The 19,243-nt window shown below is 47.9% G+C and overlaps 1 protein-coding gene across 1 annotated transcript in view; it reads left to right on the forward strand.

Moving 5' to 3' along the window:
* The window catches only part of DNAH3 (dynein axonemal heavy chain 3), a 120,820-nt gene that overhangs the window by 83,674 nt on the left and 17,903 nt on the right, over positions 1-19,243 (forward strand). The window contains exons 42-50 of the mRNA XM_034784789.1: positions 307-601; positions 1,503-1,682; positions 5,828-5,951; positions 6,067-6,223; positions 13,524-13,667; positions 14,245-14,911; positions 14,999-15,164; positions 16,674-16,890; positions 18,091-18,273. Coding sequence (XP_034640680.1) covers positions 307-601; positions 1,503-1,682; positions 5,828-5,951; positions 6,067-6,223; positions 13,524-13,667; positions 14,245-14,911; positions 14,999-15,164; positions 16,674-16,890; positions 18,091-18,273 — 2,133 coding nt within the window. The remainder of the gene's footprint in view (positions 1-306; positions 602-1,502; positions 1,683-5,827; positions 5,952-6,066; positions 6,224-13,523; positions 13,668-14,244; positions 14,912-14,998; positions 15,165-16,673; positions 16,891-18,090; positions 18,274-19,243) is intronic.

The raw sequence follows: 19,243 nt of genomic DNA on the forward strand, positions 1-19,243 counted from the left end.
CAAATTAGGAATTATCCAATGCTCCCATTTTTGCTTTGAATTGTCACAATGCCTAGGAGCCCTAGTCATGGATTGGGCTCCATTGTGCTAGGTGCTGTACAAACACAGAACAAAAGCAGCTCTTTACTTACCATTTACAGTATCTACAAGAAACTTGTAATAACCTTTATTTACATATAGAAGTAATTTTAAAAAACTCCTTTTTTGGGCAATAAACTCACTGCAGTAAGTTGATTTCAAACCTCAGTGATTACAGTGATTACAGTATTTGTTTTCCACATGGTATTTTAATTTTCCATATAATAGGTGTCCGAGCTTATAATTCCAACAATGGAAACAGCCAGGCAATCTTTTTTTCTAAAAACATATGTGGAACATAACATCCCCTTGCTGTTTGTGGGCCCCACTGGCACAGGAAAGTCCGCTATTACCAACAGCTTTCTGCTGCAACTTCCAAAGCTTAAATACGTCCCTAACTGCATCAACTTCTCTGCAAGAACTTCAGCTAACCAAACCCAGGATATTATTATGTCAAAGCTGGACAGAAGAAGAAAGGGACTATTTGGACCTCCCGTGGGGAAAAAAGCTATAATATTTGTAGGTAAGACAACTTGTGTGTTCTTATTTCTTCATGTAAATTCAAGCTTCAGGAGAACTAAGTGCTTCATTGGTCTGGTAATTATACACTGCCACGCTACTTGCTTTTTTTTTTTTTTAAGGCATCTGTGAAAGGATTAGGACTGTCCCCTGCTGGAAAATTTACATACATTGAAGCACAGGCATGAAAACTAGGGGTGGAGGGGTGTTGCAGCACCCCCATGTTTTGCATGAGGTTCCGGCCGCTGGCCCAGCACCCAGGGTCCCGCTGCTGCTGGCCCTGTGCCCAGGAATCCGCTCCTGGCCCCACACCCAGGGTCCTGGCTGCAGGACCCGCGCCAGGGTTTTGCTCCAGGCCCTGTATGCAGGGATCTGGCTGCTGGCCCCCCACCCGGGACTCTGCTCCCTCCCACGGCTGTGGTCCCAGCCTCAGCCCCCTTACCCCTGTCCATGTCCTCCCTACCTCCCAGAGCCATACTCCGGTCCTGGCCCCAGCTCTGGGGAGAGGGAGCACAGACAGAGAGGGTGCGAGGTAAAAAGTTTGGGGATTTCTTGCTTTCAGCACCCCCCCACTGTAAAAAGTGGTCCAGTGCCACTGCATTGAAGTGGTGCTTGTCTTTAAGATGGTTCGCTCACTTACTTTAAATCTGTGCAGTTTGGTACTTTATGTTGCAATTTGTGATCTTAAGTAAACACAAAACAAAAAAACACCCCATCAGCCAAACAAAATTAAACCAATATCTTTCACTATAAAAAAAATTACCCCTGCATGGTATAATTACATTAGATTCAGTTGTTGCATCAAAGAGAAATAACAACAATGAAAGGTAACCTGTTCCTTGTTAAGAGAGATACTAGGTATCTGTGCTTTGATTTATTTCGTAAGACCTGAACGTTCTTTTTAGACGACCTAAACATGCCTGCAAAGGAGGTGTACGGAGCCCAACCACCTATTGAGCTTCTCAGACAGTGGATTGATCATGGTCACTGGTATGACAAGAAGGATACATCCAGGCTTGATATCATAGATGTCTTACTTGTTTCAGCAATGGGCCCTCCTGGTGGAGGAAGGAATGATATTACAGGTAGGAAATAAATATAATATAATATAATATAGAAATACCTCATGACGACAACCCATTGTCTAGTTGACTGAGGTTATAGAGGGAAGCCTGGCTTACCTAATGTTATTCAAATAGAAGACTATGAGCTTGTCTACATGAATAATTAGTTTGCGGCAAGCTGGGGTGTGAGTCTACCCTGCACTAGCATGCTGCAGGATAACTGTCCATGTGGACCCTGATCATGCGCATTAACAGTTTGTCAATGTGCTTTGATCTAGTCCTCTTTGAAATGGGACTAGATCAAAATGCATTAATGAACTGTCCACATGGACAGTTAGTCTGTGGCAGGCTAGCATGGGGTAGATTCACACCTTAGCTTTCCACAAACTAAATCTTTGTATACAAACAGTGCTCTGTTTGTATACAAATTGTAAGCCAGTGAGCAGATTCACCAGCTGGGCCATTCCAAATAAAGCCCACATACACACATTTATTATTACATCTGAATATAAAGGAGCTGGAAAAATGAGCCCAGGATAAGGATGATTGGCTTTGTTTGACTTCTGCCTCACCTGATGGTATAGGAATGATGATGATGATGATGACTCAAGTTTAATCCGCGTCTGTTTCCTCCGGGTGGGTTTAATAATCAACAGAAAATACAAAGCCTGAAAATAATACCAAACGCTTAGGAACAGGTATGTTTTTATCACATGTTAGATAACAAATGCTGACTAACACAGTAAAATCCTAGTGTAGACAAGGCAGTTTGTAGCTTTTGCACATGTTACCAGGTCAAGGTGAAAACTAGGGTGAATCTAAGGTTTATCTTAACTTGCTAACTTGTGTGAAAACTACAGATTGTCTTGCATTCACCAGAATTTTAGCTCATCTCAGGGTATGTCCACAGTTCGAGTTGGGGGTATGATTCCCAGCTCGGGTAGACATACTTGTGCTAGTTCCTCACTGAGCTAATGCACTAGAAGTAGAATGTAGCCATGGCAGCGTAAACAGTGAGAGGACTAACAGCCTTGAGTGTGTGCCCATTAGAGATGTTGGGTTTGTACTGAGGGAAGCTAGCCCTTCTCGCCACTCCTGCTACTACTGCTATACTTCTATTTTTAGCACACTAACTCTATTAGAGCTAGCGCAAGTATGTCTACTCGAGCTGGGAATCACATCCCCAGATCAAAGTGTAGGTATACCCTTAGTTACCATGAGGTAAGAACATGCCTTTGTGCTGTTTTGGGGTCCACCCAGACCAGTAAGGGATTCTGGCATCATCTGCCCTGTAACCTTGCCTGGTCTTGGTGCTGTGTGGCTATGGTTCAGATCCCAAAAGCACAAGGTCTCATCCCGGCTCTGACCAATCCAGTTACTCTTTACAGGGTGACACGAACAGCCCTTTCAAGTCCTGAGTCTCCCCAAATACGTCTTCCCTGAGTTCTTAATTAGCAGACACTCTGACCATTCTCCTCTGGTTCCTCACCTCTGAACTTCAAGGCATGAAATTAGTGCCCCAGTTATCAACTCACTTTGGCATACACACTCCACACAGTTTGTACCCCAGAGAGCTATTTGGGATTAAAATACAAAAAGTGTATTTAATAGAAAAACCGCAGATTCCAAGATGGAATAGTAGGGGGAAAGCAAACATATATGAGTTACACACAGGAGCGATGCCAGGGTTTTTGGCGCCCTAGGCGGGGGTCCTTCTGCGCTCCCAGTCTTCGGGGCATTTCGGCGGCGGATCCCGGAGCGAGTGAAGGACCCGCCGCAGAATTGCCGGCCCCCCAAATCCTGGCACCCTAGGCGACCGCCTAGGTCGCCTAAATGGAAGCGCTGGCCCTGGTCACACAGAAACCAAACATAGAGATGCAACCTCTGGCTTGCACTTTCCTATTAGATAAAATCCCTTTTCTAATAAGAGTCACATATTGCCTTAAAACAATGTACCCCCTAGCCATAGGTGGGGTCCAGCATTCACAGACTGCCTTCTGCCTCGAGACTGTCTCCCAAATTCTGGAGGAAATACCTCAGTTCCAAGCCTGATTTGAAAGGGGCTTTTTCCCCGCCCATTCCAGTCAATGGTGACTCATGGTAATTCAGAATGGGGATACTTCCTCCTGACTTGATGTTCTGAGCCGGAATGTTGTTTTCATTGTAGAGTTGCATCCATGTCTTTCCATTAACCCCAACAGTCTACCATTGTCCTTTCCTGGGCTGGACAATGGATAGTTACTTGAAGCCAGGTTTGTGTAAACAACTGGTTCGGGAAGTGTCTCCACCTGCCTGACTGCTCACTGCCCTACTGTGAGGTAGAGCTGAAATTGCATTACAGTTTATGAGCACAGTTTTCTATAGACACAAATATATAAATTCATAACCATCATAGGCACCAACTTCCTCTCTACCCCCAGTGGGTGCTCAACCCCCAACCCCTGTCCGCATCAGGCCCCACCCCCACTTCACCCCTTCCCCAAGCCACTGCCTCACCTCTGCCCCTGCCCTGCCTCTTCCCCGCCTCTTTTCACCCTCTCCCCCGAGTGCACCCTGTCCCCGTTCCTTCCCCTCCCTCCTGGAGCTAACCGGAATGCACTGGGAGGGAGGGGGAGGAGTGATCAGTGAGGCTGCCGATGCGGGAGAGGCTCTGGGGGGCAAGGAGGAGAGGGGGAAGCTTGGCTGTTAGTGGGTGCTGAGTACCCGCTAATTTTTCTTCATGGGTGCTCCAGCCCTGGAGCACCCACAGAGTCGGGTGCCTATGATAATCATGGTCTGTATATATATCTCATTTTTGGGGTTTAAGCCTTTTGGTCTCCCCTTGGGGTGTCTGGACCCTGATTGTCACAGAGAAGATAAGACCTTAGAGTTTGAAGACTGGTCTACACACTTGAAAAGTTTCACCAGTAGGAGTGTAATTTTTTGCTGACATTAGTATGCTGCTAAAAGCCCTAGTGAAGATGCAGTTATACTGATGTAAGGTATTCTATGCTGCTACAGTTTATTTCACTTTGGAGAACCGGAATAAGTTGTACTAGTATAAGCACTTTTATACAGATATAATTGCATCTACTCTGGGGTGGATGGGCCTGCATTCATTGTACTAGTATACTTAAAAGCAGCAAAACTTCTAAATGTAGGCAAGGCATTACTTTTTTGTATTATTTTGTTTTTATGAAAGCATCGATTCAGGAGATCAATATTGCTGCTTGAGAGATGTACCAGTGTGCTGTGCCACGATATGCGGGCCAATCTGAGCCCAGGTTTACAGCAGTATCAAGCAGCCTTAGTTTAAATGAGAATCAGGCCCTTCATGTTAGACACTGACATTCTTTTAAGAGCTATGCACAATACTGAAGCAAACTATAACCCAGTTTATAATCTCATATCAGTCTCACCTAGCGATAGGGTCATTTTATTAAGGTGTAGAAATGTGCCTGAAAGAAAACCCTGGAACCAGATCCAGATCCAAATTTTGAAGCTTGATTTTATCACTAATAAGATGGTCACTGCTAGACAAATGGTAGGTGTAAGCAGGGCCAGCTCTGGCTTTTTTGCCGCCCCAGGCAAAAAAGCCTCCCGCTACCCCCGCTTCCTCCCCCCCGAGGGCGGCAGGGGAGGGCGCCGAGGGGGAGGGCGCCGGGGGGAGGGCGGCGAGCCCGCCACGGCTCCGCTGGTGGCTGGAGCCCCGGGAGGAGGGCGGAGAGCCCACCGCGGCTCCGCTCTCCCCGGTGGCCAGAGCGCCAGGAGGAGGGCAGAGAGCCCAGCCGGGGCTCCGCTCTCCCTGCCGGCCAGAGCACCGGGAGGAGGGCGGAGAGCCCGGCCGGGGCTCCGCTTTCCCCGCCGGCCAGAGCGCCGGGGCGGAGGGCGGCGAGCCCGGCTGGGGCTCCGCTCTCCCCACCAGCCAGAGCGCTGGTGGGAGGGCAGAGAGCCCAGTCGTGGCCCCGCTCTCCCCGGCAGCTGGAGCGCCGGGGGAGGGCGTCGAGCCCACTGCGGCTCCGTTCTCCCCGGCGGCCGGAGCCGGAGCACCGCACCACACCGCCCCCTCCAGGTGCCACCCCAAGCACAAGCTTGGTGGGCTGGTGCCTGGAGCCAGCCCTGGGTGTAAGGTGGAAAGAAAGTTGTGCAGTACTGGACATGACTGTGTCATTCACTGTGTATTACAGGGCGTTTCACACGACACTTGAATATTATTTCCATCAATGCTTTTGATGATGACGTTTTAACTAAGATTTTCTCTTCAATTGTTGACTGGCATTTCAGCAAAGGATTTGAAGCTGTATTTACAAGGTAATGGTGATATGTTTCCTGAGACTATTTTACAGAGAACATATTGTCTCAGATCTTTCATTTGCATGCCTCACAATTAAATTCACCTTTCTCTTCTTTTTATTTATTTTTTAAGGCTTGGCAAGATGATAATCCAAGCGACAATGGCTATTTATAAAATGGCTGTCGAGAATTTTCTTCCAACTCCTTCAAAATCCCATTACGTCTTTAATCTGCGTGATTTCTCCCGTGTTGTTAGAGGAGTGCTGTTGTGTCCACACACCCATTTACAAGTAGGCTGCTATTTAACTATTCATAAAACGATTAGTTAAAAAAATAAAGTATTAAAGCTAAATTCTCTTCACTAACATGCACTGTAATTTTAATAGGTTTGCATGCATATAACTGAGAGCAGGATTGGGCCTGAATATTTTGCTGTGCACTTTCCTCCTTCCTCTTGATTAAGAAAAACGTTCAGATATTATTAATTTGCTTGTATTACAGTAACTGGTAGATCAGGGCCCTGATGTGTTTGGCCCTATAATATCCATAGTAGGAGACAGTCCCTAGTCCTGAACTTGTTACCTAACTAGACAAGACAAAGGAAGAAGAGAGAAGAGAAGGATTATTATCCCCATTTTACAGATGAGGGAGCTGATGCACAAAGAGGTTGAAAAGCTTGGCCCCCAAAAACATATCTTGCTATTAGCTGATGATGGAAGTTTCTGTGTAATATAAAAAAGCCAAACAAAGCTATTAAGCAAGTTAGGGAACATTCTCATCCCTTTACACTGGGTAAAAGGGCTAGTGGCATAAAGTGCTGTAGCGAAGCGAGACTCACCACCAGCGGCACCTCCTGCTGGTCGTTCTGGGAATTAGCTCTTTTCCAGCCCGGAGCACCCGCTGCAGGCCGGTGTCTCGCCTGCCGCTGGCCCCGTGTCCCTCCCAGAGCCCCTTTCCCTGGGGTTCTGCCCTCCATAGTAACCCTGCTCTGGGTCTCCCCTCCCAGGGGAACCCCCAGTCTCCTATCCCCACCTTGCCTCAGTGGCTACTGCCAGTCACCACCTAGCCCCCGCTCACTGGGGCAGACTGTAGTCTGTAAACCACTCATCACTGACAGAGGGGGTTTGGACCTGCTGCCTTTGCCTAACCCCAGGCTACACCTCTGTAGGCCTTGCACAGGGCCTGCAGCCTGGGGAATTGCCAGGTTGGAGCTCCCCAGCTCCTTTGCCCTATTCCCCAGCACTACACTACTCAGGTCCCCTTCTCTCTCTACAACTAGAGAGAGATTGCCTTAGCTCCTGGCTCACAGCCCTTTTATAGGGCTAGCTGTGGCCTGATTGGGGTGTGGCCCCAGCTGTGGCTGCTTCCCCAATCAGCCTAGCCTTTTCTCTAGGAGCGCAGTCGCTGCCCTACTATAAGTGGCCATAAAAACCCTTGATCTAGCCAGGGGAGAGTTCTTCTGGTGCAGGAACTGATCAGGGTATGTCTACACTACGAAATTATTTCGAATTTATAGAAGCCGGTTTTATTGAAATCGGTTGTATACAGCCGATTGTGTATGTCCACACAATAAAATGCTCTAGGTGCTCTAGTCGGCAGACCGCGTCCACAGTACGAGGCTAGCGTCGACTTCCGGAGCATTGCACTATGGGTAGCTATCCCACAGCTATCCCACAGTTCCCGCAGTCTCCGCCACCCCTTGGAATTCTGGGTTGAGATCCCAATGCCCGGATGATGCAAAACAGTGTCGCGGGCGGTTCTGGGTACATGTCGTCAGGCCCCTCCCTCCCCCGTCACAGTAACGGCAGACAGTAGATTCGCGCCTTTTTACCTGGGTTACCTGGGTTACCTGTGCAGACAACATGGAGCCCGCTCAGCACAGCTGAGCTCACCGTCACCATATGTCCTCTTGGTGCCGGCAGACGTGGGACTGCATTGCTACACAGCAGCAGCTGCTAACTGCCTTTTGGCGGTAGACGGTGCAGTAGACTGGTAGCCTTCATCGGCGATCTGGGTGCTGGCAGCCGTGGGGCTTGCCTTTTGGCAGTAAATGGTGTATTATGACTGTTAGCCGGCCTATTACAAGTCGGGTCATCGCACGTTAGCAGAGTCTTCCCTGAGCAGCAGCTCGTGCAATAGGCCTGAAGACCATCGTCATACACCACCCCGTATTTGCTGCCAAGCACCCAGAAAGATGCCGAGGGCTATCAGTCACGCTGCACCGTCGTCTTAAGATGTAAAAAAATAGATTTTCTCTGTATTCATTTGCTTCCCCCTCCCTCCATCAAATCAACGGCCTGCTAAACCCAGGGTTTTCAGTTTAATCTTTGGGGGGGACCAGTCTGTGACAGTTGTTTGTGTCTCTCCCTGATGCACAGCCACCGTTCTTTATTTTAATTCCCTGTGCCTGTACGCCATGTCGTCACTCGGCCCCCCTCCCTCCTTCCCCTAGGCCGTCAGATACTACGTTTGCGCCACAGCTCGAGCCGAGAAGCGGTTCGCGCCTTTTCTTTGAATTCTGGGTTGAGATCCCAATGCCCGGATGATGCAAAACAGTGTCGCGGGCGGTTCTGGGTACATGTCGTCAGGCCCCTCCCCCCTCGTCACAGCAACGGCAGACAATAGATTCGCGCCTTTTTACCTGGGTTACCTGTGCAGACAACATACCACGGCAAGCATGGAGCCCGCTCAGCTCAGCTGAGCTCACCGTCACCATATGTCCTCTGGGTGCCGGCAGATGTGGGACTGCATTGCTACACAGCAGCAGCTGCTAACTGCCTTTTGGCGGTAGACGGTGTAGCATGAGTGATAGCCGTGGGGCTGGCAGCCGTAGTGCTGCATTGCACCAGCCCCTTGCAGGCGATGGTATATTATGACTGGTACCCGTCGTCGTCGTACTGGTATGGCTGTCAATCATGGCCACCTGGGCAGACATGCTACTGTTTCGATGATGACGGTTACCAGTCATAATATACTATTTTCTGCCAATTGCCCAATATTGTCTGCTAAGCACCCAGAAGAGGCCGAGGGCGATGCTGGGTGCTGGCGGACGTGGGGCTGGCAGACGTGGGGCTGCATTGCTACACAGCAGCAGCCCCTTGCCTTTTGGCAGATGATGGCATATTATGATTGGTACCCATCGTCGTCATACTGGTATGGCTGTCACTCATGCTGCAGCGTCGGCTGCCACCTTAAGATGTAAAAAATAGATTTGTTCTGTGTTCATTTGCTTCCCCTTCCTCCGTGAAATCAACGGCCTGCTAAGCCCAGGGTTTCCAGTTTAATCTTTGGGGGGACCATTCTGTGTGACAGTTGTTTGTGTTTCTCCCTGTTCCTGTACCTGTACGCCATGTCGTCACTCGGCCCTCCCTCCCTCCCTCCCTCCCGCCCTCCTTCTCCTGGTCCATCAGATACTACTTTCGCGCCTTTTTTCTGACCAGGCGCCATAGCTAGCACTGGGATCATGGAGCCCGCTCAGATCACCGCGGCAATTATGAGCACTATGAACACCACGCGCATTGTCCTGGAGTATATGCAGAGCCAGAACATGCCAAGGCGAAACCCGGACCAGGCGAGGAGGCGATTGCAGCGCGGTGACGAGAGTGATGAGGAAATTGACATGGACACAGCCCTCACACAAGGTACGGGCCCCAGCAATGTGGAAATCATGGTGTCACTGGGGCAGGTTGATACCGTGGAACGCCGATTCTGGGCCCGGGAAACAAGCACAGACTGGTGGGACCGCATCGTGCTGCAGGTATGGGACGATTCCCAGTGGCTGCGGAACTTTCGCATGCGTAAGGCCACTTTCATGGAACTTTGTGACTTGCTTTCCCCTGCCCTGAAACGCCAGGATACCAAGATGAGAGCAGCCCTCACAGTTGAGAAGCGAGTGGCGATAGCCCTGTGGAAGCTTGCAACGCCAGACAGCTACCGGTCAGTCGGGAATCAATTTGGAGTGGGCAAATCTACTGTGGGGGCTGCTGTGATCCAATTTGCCAGGGCAATGAAAGACCTGGTGATAGCAAGGGTAGTGACTCTGGGCAACGTGCAGTCAATAGTGGATGGTTTTGCTGAAATGGGATTCCCAAACTGTGGCGGGGCCATAGACGGAACCCATATCCCTATCTTGTCACCGGAGCACCAAGCCACCGACTACGTAAACCGCAAGGTGTACTTTTCAATGCTGCTGCAAGCCCTGGTGGATCACAAGGGACGTTTCACCAACATCAACATGGGATGGCCAGGAAAGGTACATGATGCTCGCGTCTTCAGGAACTCTGCTCTGTTTCGAAAGCTGGAGGAAGGGACTTTCTTCCCGGACCAGAAAGTGACCATTGGGGATGTTGAAATGCCTATCGTGATCCTTGGGGACCCAGCCTACCCCTTAATGCCATGGCTCATGAAGCCGTACACAGGCAGCCTGGACAGGAGTCAGGACCTGTTCAACTACAGGCTGAGCAAGTGCCGAATGGTGGTGGAATGTGCATTTGGACGTTTAAAAGCGCGCTGGCGCAGCTTACTGACTCGCTCAGACCTCAGCGAAAAGAATATCCCCATTGTTATTGCTGCTTGCTGTGCGCTCCACAATATCTGTGAGAGTAAGGGGGAGACCTTTATGGTGGGGTGGGAGGTTGAGGCAACTCGCCTGGCCGCTGATTACGCGCAGCCAGACACCAGGGCGGTTAGAGGAGCACAGCAGGGCGCGGTGCGTATCAGAGAAGCTTTGAAAACGAGTTTTGTGACTGGCCAGGCTACTGTGTGAAACTTCTGTTTGTTTCTCCTTGATGAACCCTCCAACCCCCCCCCCACCCGGTTCACTCTACTTCCCTGTAAACCAACTACCCCACCCCACCCTCCCCTCCCCTCCCGCTTGCAGAGGCAATAAAGTCATTGTTTTTTCACATTCATGCATTCTTTATTAGTTCCTTACAGAGGTAGGGGGATAATTGCCAAGGTAGCCTGGGATGGGTGGGGGAGGAGGGATGGAAAAGGACACACTGCATTTTAAAACTTTAACTCTTATTGAAGGCCAGCCTTCTGATGCTTTGGCGATCATCTGGGGTGGAGTGACTGGGTGGACGGAGGCCCCCCCACCGTGTTCTTGGGCGTCTTGGTGAGGAGGCTATGGAACTTGGGGAGGAGGGCTGTTGGTTACACAGGGGCTGTAGCGGCGGTCTCTGCTCCTGCTGCCTTTCCTGCAACTCAACCATACGCTCGAGCATATCACTTTGATGCTCCAGCAGACGGAGCATTGCCTCTTGCCGTCTGTCTGCAAGCTGACGCCACCTATCGTCTTCAGCCCGCCACTTGCTCTGTTCTTCCCGCGATTCAGCCCGCCACCTCTCCTCTCGTTCATATTGGGCTTTTCTCATCTCCGACATTGACTGCCTCCACGCATTCTGCTGTGCTCTATCAGCATGGGAGGACATCTGCAGCTCCGTGAACATCTCGTCCCTCGTCTTACGTTTTCTCTTTCTAATGTTCACGAGCCTCTGCGAAGGAGAAACATTTGCAGCTGGTGGAGGAGAAGGGAGAGGTGGTTAAAAAAGACACATTTTAGGGAACAATGGGTACACTCTTTCATTACAAGGTCGCATATTTCGGCTTGCAGGCAGCCATCGTAGGCCACAGTGTTTTGGCTTTTTTAACCTTCTTAACATGCGGGAAAGGTTGCAAACAGCAGCGCATTTCCCATATCAAGGATGAATTGGGTTGTCCATTTAAAATGGGGTTTCAATGTAAAAGGAGGGGGCTGCGGTTTCCCGGTTAACATGCGGCACAAACACAAGTAAACCACACACACCCCCCCCCACACACACACACGATTCTCTGGGATGATCACTTCACCCCTCCCCCCCACCGCGTGGTTAACAGCGGGGAACATTTCTGGTCAGAAGAGCAGGAACGGGCGCCTCTGAATGTCCCCCTTAATAAAATCACCCCATTTCAACCAGGAGAGCTTTCTGGAGATGTCCCTGGAGGATTTCCGCTCCATCCCCATACACGTTAACAGACTTGCTTGCTTTTTTTTGTAATGTTTACAAATATTTACAAAGTTACACTCACCAGAGGTCTCCTGTGTGCCCTGAGGGTCTTGGGTGAGTTCGGGGGTTACTGGTTCCAGGTCCAGGGTCACAAACATATCCTGGCTGTTGGGGAAACCGGTTTCTCCGCTTCCTTGCTGCTGTGAGCTACCTACAGTACCTCCATCGTCATCTTCCTCGTTCCCCGAACCGTCTTCCCTGTGTGTTTCTCCAGTGAGAGAGTCATAGCACACGGTTGGGGTAGTGGTGGCTGCACCCCCTAGGATCGCATGCAGCTCCGCGTAGTAGCGGCAAGTTTGCGGCTCTGCCCCGGACCTTCCGTTTGCTTCTCTGGCTTTGTGGTAGGCTTGCCGTAGCTCCTTAATTTTCACGCGGCACTGCTGTGTGTCCCTGTTATGGCCTCGGTCCTTCATGGCCTTGGAGATCTTTTCTAATACTTTTCCATTTCTTTTACTGCTACGGAGTTCAGCTATCACTGCTTCATCTCCCCATATGGCGAGCAGATCTCGTACCTCCCGTTCGGTCCATGCTGGAGCTCTTTTGCGATCCTGGGAGGACTCCATGACGGTTACCTGTGCTGATGAGCTCTGCGTGGTCACCTGTGCTCTCCACGCTGGGCAAACAGGAAATGAAATTCAAACCTTCGCGGGTCTTTTCCTGTCTACCTGGTCAGTGCATCTGAGTTGAGAGCGCTGTCCAGAGCGGTCACAATGAAGCACTGTGGGATAGCTCCCGGAGGCCAATAACATCGAATTCCGTCCACACTACCCCAATTCCGACCCGCAAAGGCCGGTTTTATCGCTAATCCCCTCGTCGGAGGTGGTGTAAAGAAACCGGTTTAAAGGGCCCTTTAAGTCGAAAGAAAGGGCCTCGTTGTGTGGACGTGTCCAGGCTTAATTCGGTTTAACGCTGCTAAAGTCGACCTAAACCCGTAGTGTAGACCAGGCCTGAGAAAGACAGTTGCAGCTGTCCTCTAAGGATCTCTGTGCCAGCTTTGATATAGCAAGCCTGCAGGGGGCACTATTGGGGCAGGAGGAGTGTGTCAGGGTGGGGACCTTTGTTAATGTTACTACAGGGGTGGGAGTTATGCATGTTAATCCTTATTCCTTGAGATGAGAATGTACTCCGGACTAAACTGCTTTCAGAGAGACATGGATTTCACCCCAATTGTTTATTGCTCTATGGAAGGATTGCTCCTAAAAACCCGTGTCATGAGTCACACGTCCTTTGTTCATTGCCACTGGTATTATTCTAAAATATGAAAAATCATCATAAAGTCCTCCAAAGATAAACACCCTTGATGTAACAATAGTTAAGTGCTTTGTGAGCAGAGGCCAAGACTGTATTGGCAGGAAAGATATGACACAATCATTACGTATTGAGGAAGCCAGTTGACCCATTTGCTTGCACTCTCACAACTGAAAGACTCCCATTGACTTTAGTGAGAGGTGGATCAGGCCTTAAATGGAGATCTGACTACTTTGTTATGAAACAAGTGCTGCCCGTTAAATGTTGATCTATTCATTTATATCTGCTTTTACAGGATGGGGATAAGCTGATCAGACTTTGGATCCATGAAGTTTATCGAGTTTTCTATGACCGCTTAATTGACAATGATGACAGGGAGATGTTCTTTAAGATGGTAAAAGAAACAACATCAAACAACTTCAAGCAGAGTGTTGATAAGGTACACTGGCTTATACACTGAGAACAGTTTGGATAGGTAGATGGGACTGACAAATTTACAAAACTAATTCAACACTTCAGATATACTGTAGCAATATTAGAAAACAATTTGAACCGTCTCCATTGGTGCACCCTCAGTATGCAAGTTAGGGATCTCATCCTGCAAATTACTCTTTGCAGGTGGACTCCTGACTTGAGTGGGGCTCTCTCCAGGGGCAGGAGATCACCTGGAATGAGTAACTGGCAGGACTGGGGCTGAGGTAGTTAGCCATGCTGTTATTTGATTTGTGCATATTTGGAAGGGTCCATACATGCTGTGGGTATATTATTAGGCTTTTTGGAAACTTGGACATATACTGGACAGTGAAATCAGAATGCCCATATTTTGAGGTATGCATATCTGAAAAACATTTCAGCATACATTGTTTTGCTTTTTTTGGTCTAAAATAATATACTGGAACAGCTGGAAGATAGCATTTCCACAGTAGTAGGACCTACTACTGTGTGGATATGGATGAGTATTTCTTTAGAGAAAAAATAGAGTCTGAATTATCAGTTGAATCTTGTCTTTTGCATAGGTACTGAGTCATCTGTCACCTACTGGCAAGATCACCGATAATAATATCCGCAGCCTCTTCTTTGGAGACTACTTTAAACCAGAAAGTGATGTAAAAGCCTATGATGAAATCACAGACTTAAAGCAACTGACAACCGTGATGGAATATTACCTTGATGAGTACAACAATATCAGCAAGGCTCCAATGTCCTTGGTCATGTTTAAGTTTGCCATCGAGCATATCTCAAGGATATGCAGAGTACTGAAACAGGACAATGGTCATTTGCTTTTGGTGGGAATTGGTGGGAGTGGGCGACAAAGTGCTACCAAGCTGGCCACCTTCATGAATGCTTTTGAGCTTTTTCAGATTGAAATCACGAAGTCCTATGGCAACAACGAATGGAAGGAGGATGTGAAACGAATCATGCTGCAGACTGGCGTCAGTAACAAAGATGTGTCTTTTTTGTTCTGTGACAATCAAATAAAGGACGAGTCATTTGTGGAGGATATTAACATGCTTTTAAATACAGGTGATGTGCCTAATATCTTCGCAGCAGATGAGAAGGCTGACATTGTTGAGAAAATGCAGGCTGCAGCAAGGACGGAAGGCAGGAAAATCGAGGCTACTCCACTTGCTATGTACAACTTCTTTATTGAAAGAGTGAAGAAAAATTTACATATTGTCTTAGGTCTGTATATAACGCACAATGTCTTATTCTAAATCTTTCTGCCTTTTAACTGTTGGTGAACTTAAGAACAATATGCATTCTTTCCAGCAATGAGTCCAATTGGAGATGCATTCCGGAATCGACTACGAATGTTCCCTTCACTGATAAACTGCTGCACCATTGACTGGTTCCAGACCTGGCCCACTGATGCTTTGGAAATGGTTGCAAACAAGTTTTTGGAGGATGTCGAACTCGAAGATGAAATTAGAAAAGCGTATGTGTTTATTTGTCAAGAGGGTTCTGAAGCTGATAATCACATCTCCAGCTGAAGCATCATATAAGGATAACATCACAGCTATGTGATGCTTCAGCTGAAGATGTGGTTATCAGCTTCAGCTCAAAATGTCAACATACCCTTAGTTACAAGAGTGCAACTCCACTGATGTTTTTACAGGGTGACACTGGCCCTGTAAGACTGGTCATTTCACCCATAGATGGGGCTTAAAAGAAGACACCTGGGCTCTAGAGCCAAGGGGGGATAGACCTGGTGAGTCAGAACTGCCTTAGAGTGCAGATGGAGTCAGTCAGGAAAAGGGCAGGTGAGAGCTGCCTGAGGGGTCTCTGAAAGAAGACAGGAAAGCACGGGTGAGAGCTACCTGGGAACAGAGGAGAGACGGAAGGAGCACCAGAGAGCATAGGTGCCAACTCCATGAGTGCTCCGGGGCTGAAGCACCCATGGGAAGAAAATAGCGGGTGTTCAGCACCCACCGGTGGCCCCACCGATCAGCTCCTCCCGCTCCCTCCCAACATCTCTTGCCCACTGCAGATCAGCTGTTCGGTGGCATGCAGGAGGTGCCAGGGGGAGGGATGGAGCAGGGTGGGAAGAGGCAGGGCAGCCATGGGAAGAGGTGGGGCGAGGGTGGGAAAAGCCAGTGGTGGAGCTTGGGGGAAGGGGTGGAGTGGGGGTGGGGCCTGGGGCAAGCAGGGGTCGAGCACCCCCGGTAAAATTAGAAAGTCGGCACCTATGCCAGAGAGTTGCCTGTGGGAAATCTGCAGAGGGAGGAATGCCTGGAACTCAGCAGACTTTGTTGACCTTCCTGAGCCAGAGAGCCGGGGCCAGAGAGGGTTGAGGGCTAGGGTGAGGTCTGCTGAGAGATGCCAGAGCAATACCTGAGAGTAACCATGATGGGAGACACTGAGATGAGGTGGGACACTGATAGACTGTTGGGGACTCGTTTTATTATAATTTATACATACAGGGCTTTATTTTGTAATAAGTTAACCCTGCAAGTACTATATATATTCAGAAAGACTGCTTAGACTATTTCTGGGAACTAATGAAGGGGAAACTGGGGCAGGCACACCAGTGATGCTGCTGCCAGACGCTGGTGGGCACCCCAGTTGGGAGCCACCCTAGGACAATAGTCAGTTTGGGTCTGTGTGGGTTTATGGCCCAATTTTTATTGGTCTCAATACTTGAAGCTCCCTTTGACTTTAGTGTGAACTATGTATATTCAGTACCTCTGAAAATCCTCTCTGAGAAGAGAATTTAGCTCAGTATATTTTAAATAATGGGCTAAATTTTTCTCTCGGTAACACCAATATAATTTCATTGACTTCTGTGTAGTTATTTTGGATTTACATTGGAATAACCAAGAGCAGACTTTGACTCCATGGTTTTAGATGCTAATAGAAATAACCAAACAGTTAGTAGGACACAAAATTGCCAGGATTAATATAAAGAGATATTTTCATTCATATTAATATGTAAGATTTTCCATAGGGTTGTGTCAATGTGCAAATATTTCCAAGAAAGTGTGAGAGAGCTCTCTGTCAGCTATTACAACACACTGCGAAGACACAACTATGTAACACCAACATCTTATCTGGAACTGATTCTCACCTTTAAGGCTCTACTAAATAGCAAGAGGCAAGAAGTTGACATGATGAGAAATCGTTATCTTGTGGGTCTTCAAAAACTTGAATTTGCATCTTCACAAGTAAGTTTAGACAGAAAACTTACTAGAGCCATTTTTTAACATAGCATATGGTTAATTTAGCACACCGCGTCCGCTAACGCTAATGAGAGTTGCAAACTTAATTCTCTGTTCACAGTTGTGTTAATAATTTTCCTCTTAAAAGCCACCAGCAAATCTGAGATTCTTGCTTAGCTATTTTAAGAAACTGTGGCATGTAACTTCAGAGTAGATCTCCTAATCTAAGATTGAATGGAAGAAATGCTACTTAACCAAACATGTTGGAAAAATTTTGTTAAGTTCAAGCAACATTGTAGTTTTCTCAGAGACCCAGCTGAAGAATCTCTGGTAGCATAGTTTCTTCAAGAGCTTTCGTGACATTGGCTGTGCATGCCTATGCCTATTCCTCCTTTCAAAATGGGAAGAAGATGCAGAAAGGGAGTTTGGGGGGAGGGATAGCTCAGTGGTTTGAGCATTGGTCTGCTAAACCCAGGGTTGTGAGTTTAATCCTTGAGTGGGCCACTTGGGGATCTAGGGCAAAATAAGTACTTGGTCCTACTAGTGAAGGCAGGGGGCTGGACTCGCTGACCTGTCAAGGTCCCTTCCAGTTCTAGGAGATGGGATATCTCCATTCATTATTATTACTGTTGCATGAATGAGCATTACCTTTTGAGGAGATTTGCACTAGGAAATCCACCAAGCCCCCAACTCTACAGCTTCCCAGCTCTTCTTCCTGCTACTCCTGGAACAGACCCTGGCAAAACAAAGGAGCTTCCTACTTCTGGGCATTTCCCTAGTAGAGGAGAGTACCCCAAGGATCTGCTGCTATTCCCACTTCTGTATCCCTTGCCTGGTTTATGCTGGATTTCATTCTCATCCATGCATGTAAATGGAGGGAAACATTGGGGTACACCAGCTGACTATAAGAAAAGCAAAACTGATCAGTTTATTTTCAGTGTCCAGGCTGAGTGAATTGCAAAAAGTAAAGACATTACAAATATGAAGAAAACATTAGATTTTTAAAATCTGCTTCAGTTTTAACAGGAGGAGATCTCATTAAAATAGGCAAGAAGGCTACTTTTTAAAATGTGATTTGTATGCTGAGTGTCCTTTTTTAAACTGTACTATGTGTCATAACATCTTTACCATTTTCTGCCTATCACATTGAGACAGGAAATACACATGAAAATTACCAGGATTTCTCTCATTTGATATCTTCACTAGGTTGCAGAAATGCAGAAGGAGCTGACTGCCCTTCAGCCTGAACTAATTCAAACCTCTGCAGAAACAGAGAAAATGATGATCCAGATAGAAAAAGAAACGATTGAAGTAGATGCAAAGAAGGAGCTAGTATCTGCAGATGAAAAGGAGGCTAATGATGCTGCAGCTGTTTCCAAAGCTATTAAGGTAGTTTACAAGGGCCTGTCCCTGTGAGGTACTGAATCTGTCTCAACTCCCGTCAAAGTAAATGGAGGTTGAGGAGATAGATGCAAAGTACTTTACAGGTGAGGCCCAAGTTCCTAACAATGCAATTAAAAAAAACAAAAACATGAGAGATGATGATTGAGATGTTAATAATGTTAACAAATGTTACCCTGGCTGTATTTAGTGATGGCCAGTCCTGACTTTAACATGCATCTTGCACACATAATTCAAGATCTCAGATCTTCCTGAAAGAGAAAGTTAGTCCCCTTATGCAGCTGAGTAAAGAAAGAGATGGACCTAATTACATGGGCGGGGTATGTTTCCAGGATTGTTATTTATCTGGAATAAGTCTCATCCTCTGCATAAAGCCCCAGTAAACAGGTTTCATATAGAGGCCCTATAAAGGGTTTGCGGGGATGGAGAAATCTCTTCCCCACAGTTTATGTGGGGCATAGTGCAGTTACTCTGTGGCTGCTATATGCAGACAGGAGCCATAGCCTCTAAGCTGGAGCAGCAGGTTATGATATGCCAAGCCCACCACTTTATGTGGGGCTTATGGGCTTATGGTATTTTCAGTTTGTGGACACATTACTATGCCATGTCACTCTGTCAGCCAATCTATAGCCCCACTCCCCACTCTGTGCTAGTGTTTCTGAATTCTACAGCATGTAAGAGTAGCTTCTCAGACCTCCATTTCCCATGCACTGGGACTGCAGTAGCTCCAAAGCATTGGGGCCTTCCACAGACCCTAGAATTTCACCTTTAGTCTCTTGACTATGTCTACAATGCAGTTAGACACCCGCAGCTGGCCTGTGCCCACTGACTCAGGCTCACATGGCTTGCGGTATGAGGCTGTTTAATTGTGGTGTAGATGTTCGGGCTCGGGCTGCAGCCTGAACTCTGGGGCCTTCCGACCTTACAGGATCATAGAGCCCAGGCTCCCGCCCGAGCA

Source organism: Trachemys scripta, chromosome 10, assembly GCF_013100865.1.
Source record: "Trachemys scripta elegans isolate TJP31775 chromosome 10, CAS_Tse_1.0, whole genome shotgun sequence".
Taxonomy (NCBI): domain Eukaryota; kingdom Metazoa; phylum Chordata; order Testudines; family Emydidae; genus Trachemys; species Trachemys scripta.